Raw genomic sequence first — 3,977 nt, 5'->3', positions numbered from 1 at the left:
CACACACTCACACACACACACACACACACACACACACACACACACACACACACACACACACACTCAGTTTCCAAGTTGTGCTTGACTTTATGTTTCTCTCTGACAGCATCCATTGACCCCGCCCCCAAAATTGACGGACAGCGGACCTCGTCGGTCACCATACAGGAGAACGTCACTCACCACTTCAGCTGCCAATCAGAGGGCTGGGATGCTCAAGCCCCGCCCCTGCTCACCTGGTACCTGAACGGCGAGCGGCAGAGCGAGGTGATGGGCCGCCGGGGGGCGGGGCGTCTGGTGATGACATCATCGCAGGATTCCGGAACGCTTAAATACGGATCGGAGCGCAACAGCACGTTCACACTGAAGCCGAAGCGCTTGGACCGAGAGCTGGTGTGTGCGGCGCGAAACCCCGCGCGAGGAGAGAGCTACAACGCCAGCGTCACGCTCAACGTCCAGTGTGAGTCTGAGAGAAAAACACCGCTTCACGCTTTTCCGTTAAGAATTCATTTTGGTTATTAATATTGAAAAAATTATAATAATAAGATGAATGTTGTATATTAATAGCAATTATATTATTACTACTAATAATTAGATTAATAATAAGAATATTACATATAATAATAAATTATAGTATTTTTAGAAGTAATTATAATAGTATAATAAAATATCAATAACGCGTAAAACGACAGTATAAGTCATTACAATCAGTAATTATCTCCCCACTGGATGCAACAAATGCCTCGTTTGTAATGGGTTTTAATGTGTTTGTGTCGTCGCTCCGGCCGGACACGGCATCACAGTATGGTGAGGGGCGTAACATTTCCGTCACACGCTTGAGGTATTCGGCCAATCACAACGCACTGGATAGCTGGCCAATCACAGCACACCTCGCTTTTTCAGAACGATGAGCTTTGTAAAAATCGACACGTTTCAGAAAGGCGGGGCATAGAGGAGAAACAATAATGTACAGTATGTGGAAAATAATGTGTTTTTTGAACCTTAAACCGCATAAACACATTGCATTACACCAAATACACAACATAATGTTCTTTTTAGCAACATCATATGACCCCTTTAATTTTGATCTGTCCGTAAGCAGCATGCAGTTGTATGTTTTGGCCACAGATGGCGATAGAGAGTTGAGTAGAGTTGTGTTTCAGTCCAGCCGGAGATCCTGCGTGTGGACGCTCACTACAGCGAGAGCTCGGACCCGGGCCTCGCCCTCATCCTCTTCGCTTTGGTTCGCTCCAACCCCCCCGCCACCATCCGCTGGGTGGATCAGTCCGGTCAGCTGCTCGCCAACAGCTCCGACTTCCTCATCCTGGACTCACGCAGCTTGTCTTGGCTGACCAATCACAGCCTGCAGCTCACGCTCAGCAGCCTATCAGGAAACATCACCGTGAACGCCAGCAACAGCCTTGGCTCCGCCCACAGCAACCTCACGCTCACAGGTGACGCCAACCGCTTCGTAAACGCTCTGCCATCGTGGTGTTACTCACATGAGTATTTGTTACTATGGGCAGAGTGAGGCTTTACGAATCACTGAAACAGTCGAAGCAATCCGACACCCATCTAGTGGTCACTTGTTGATCTGAAACAACCTTGACCATTTCAATTTCAAAATTTGACCCTTATGACTGGTTTTGTGGTCCAGGGTCACATTTCATTATTATAATTGCCCCGCTATTATATTAGTGAAGTCTATGGAATGAAAAATACAAAATTCTGAGCCATTTAAAATCGATGATACAATATATTTAAAAATGATATAAAACAATAAAAACTTAATGCCTTTCTGTATTTATTTATTTATATATCTGTATACATCTGTATGGTTATACTCTTATAGCCTATATGTTCTGTTTTTATTAGAAATCAATAAAAAATGCTTCAGAGAGATGTCCCCCTAGTGGTGAACTGTTAAAATATCGAAACGTTTCAAAACAGTTATGACACAACGAAGCCTCGTTTACTGAAATCACGTGACTTTGGCAGTTTGAAACACGCTCCGAATAAATGATTCGAAACAAAAAATTCGTAAAGGTTTCAAAGCTTCTTGAAGCAGTGTTTCGAGAGCACCCATCACTATTTATTACTAGTATTATCAGTACCAATATATTCATATTTAATAGTATGAAAGTGACAATAAAGACATTTATAATGTTCCAATAGATTTCAATTTCAAATAAATGCTGTTGTTTTGAACTTTCTATTCATCTGTGAATCCTGAAAAATAAAATGTATCACAGTTTCCACAAAAATATTGTGCAGCACGACTGTTTTCAACATTGATAATAATCAGAAATGTTTCTTGAGCAGCAAATCAGCATATTAGAATGATTTCTGAAGATCATGTGACACTGAAGACTGGAGTAATGATGCTGAAAATTCAGCTTTGATCACAGAAATACATTACAGTTTAACACATATTCACATTTATTTTAAATTAGAATAATATTTCACTATTTTTACTGTATTTTTAAACAAATAAATGCGTGTTCCTGCAGAGTTCCTGCAGTCGCGTGTGGAGGTGCCGGTGTTCGGGATCGTGACGGGCGGTGTCGCCGGCTTCATCACCCTCCTCATCTTCACCCTGATGGTGTTCTTCCTCCTCCAGAAGGACAAAACCAAAGCCCTCGGTGCATGATCTCAGCACACACTCTCTGGAGCACTCTGTACATGTACACGTGTTTCTGTGAGCTGATCTCTGATGTTGTGTGTTGTTTTCAGAGGAGCCTGCAGTGCGTCTCTCCTGCAAACGGTGCGCCGCTCCTCAGCGTTCACGGCTAATACTGGCATTATTGGGTGAGCTGATCTGATCTGATGTGTGTGTGTGTGTGTGTGTGTGCTGCAGCAGCGAGAGCGGCGTGTATCTGCCGCGGGAGAACATGTCTCTGCCATCTCACGTGCAGCTGAACGACGACCGAGCGCTCTGTAAGGGTGAGTGTGATCCCCGAGAGCCCTGCTCGGCTCCGGAGCCCGTCTCTGACTCCCGCTGCCGTGTTTCAGGATGCCAGAGCTCTAGACCCAACACGCTGGAGAGGAGACGTGCTGAGGACGAGGAGGAGGACCTGTCTGCGGCCTACGCCGCCCGAGGTCAGGGGTCACGACTAGGGCTGTAACGACTCGCTCGTCTTGAAACATGGATTTTTGAATCGTCAATCGTTGATTTCGGCCAATAATCGATTTAAAACACTAAGAATTGGATTATTTCTACAGTGATTTAATGCTTTAAAATATATACACATTAAATTACTACAAGCACGAATTCACGAGTTCACACTTACATATATGGTGCGTTGGAATTAATCAGCATTTGCCTCGGGCTTAAATACTGTCCACTTTCTGATCGGAGGAGTTGCTGGTACGGCCGAATGATACGAGAGCAGTGTGAGAGATTGATAGGAGAGCGTGTGGCTGGTCGAGAAGAGCGGCGGCCGCGATGAAACCTGGTGCACGGCGGCCGTGTCTGGCGGAGAAGGAGTGATCATGGGACCTGCAAATTGCGGCGGAGGATCTGAAAAATCCCCAGTATTGGTCTCGTCGTTGGACGGGAAAAATTGGGTCTGTGATAAAAAGGCAAAGGAGCGAACCGAATGCTGGAATACTGTAGAGAGAATGAAGGTAAGATGGCTTGGGATATTTATAGAAGTTTTCTTTCGAGCTGATAGGATAGATGGTGTAATTGCTAATGATGAATTGGCTGGGTTAATTATCTGAACGTGCTCCTCCCGAACTTTGTTAATAAAACATAATTTCACGAGTTCACACTTACATATAATAAACAGAGTAAAGGTTATGCATATTTGGCGTGCTGTCCGGGGAGAGGGCTCAGAGAGAGAGGAACCCAGAGCGCTCCCCACAAAAGATGCGATTAGCGCGGGACAGCAGCCAGAGTTCGGATGTAGCACAGTGCTCATTCAATAAATGCACAGCTAAACAGATGAGTTTTGAGTCTGCATTTAAATGTGACTAAT

At 44.7% G+C, this 3,977-nt stretch overlaps 1 protein-coding gene across 3 annotated transcripts in view; it reads left to right on the top strand.

Moving 5' to 3' along the window:
• The window catches only part of tmem25 (transmembrane protein 25), a 13,967-nt gene that overhangs the window by 556 nt on the left and 9,434 nt on the right, over window positions 1–3,977 (top strand). Inside the window, exons 3-8 of one of the 3 annotated variants that reach the window (XM_016497295.1) lie at window positions 107–457; window positions 1,161–1,451; window positions 2,508–2,639; window positions 2,731–2,761; window positions 2,858–2,940; window positions 3,010–3,096. In XM_016497295.1, coding sequence (XP_016352781.1) covers window positions 107–457; window positions 1,161–1,451; window positions 2,508–2,639; window positions 2,731–2,761; window positions 2,858–2,940; window positions 3,010–3,096 — 975 coding nt within the window. Of the gene's footprint in view, window positions 1–106; window positions 458–1,160; window positions 1,452–2,507; window positions 2,640–2,730; window positions 2,762–2,854; window positions 2,941–3,009; window positions 3,097–3,977 lie in introns of all 3 variants that reach the window. The other 2 variants (XM_016497294.1, XM_016497296.1) reach the window with 2 other exon arrangements.

Source organism: Sinocyclocheilus anshuiensis, unplaced genomic scaffold (genome assembly GCF_001515605.1).
Source record: "Sinocyclocheilus anshuiensis isolate Anshui unplaced genomic scaffold, SAMN03320099.WGS_v1.1 scaffold1087, whole genome shotgun sequence".
NCBI classification, from domain to species: domain Eukaryota; kingdom Metazoa; phylum Chordata; class Actinopteri; order Cypriniformes; family Cyprinidae; genus Sinocyclocheilus; species Sinocyclocheilus anshuiensis.
Note: the sequence above shows the minus strand (reverse complement) of the source record. Positions and strands in the feature narration are given on the sequence as shown.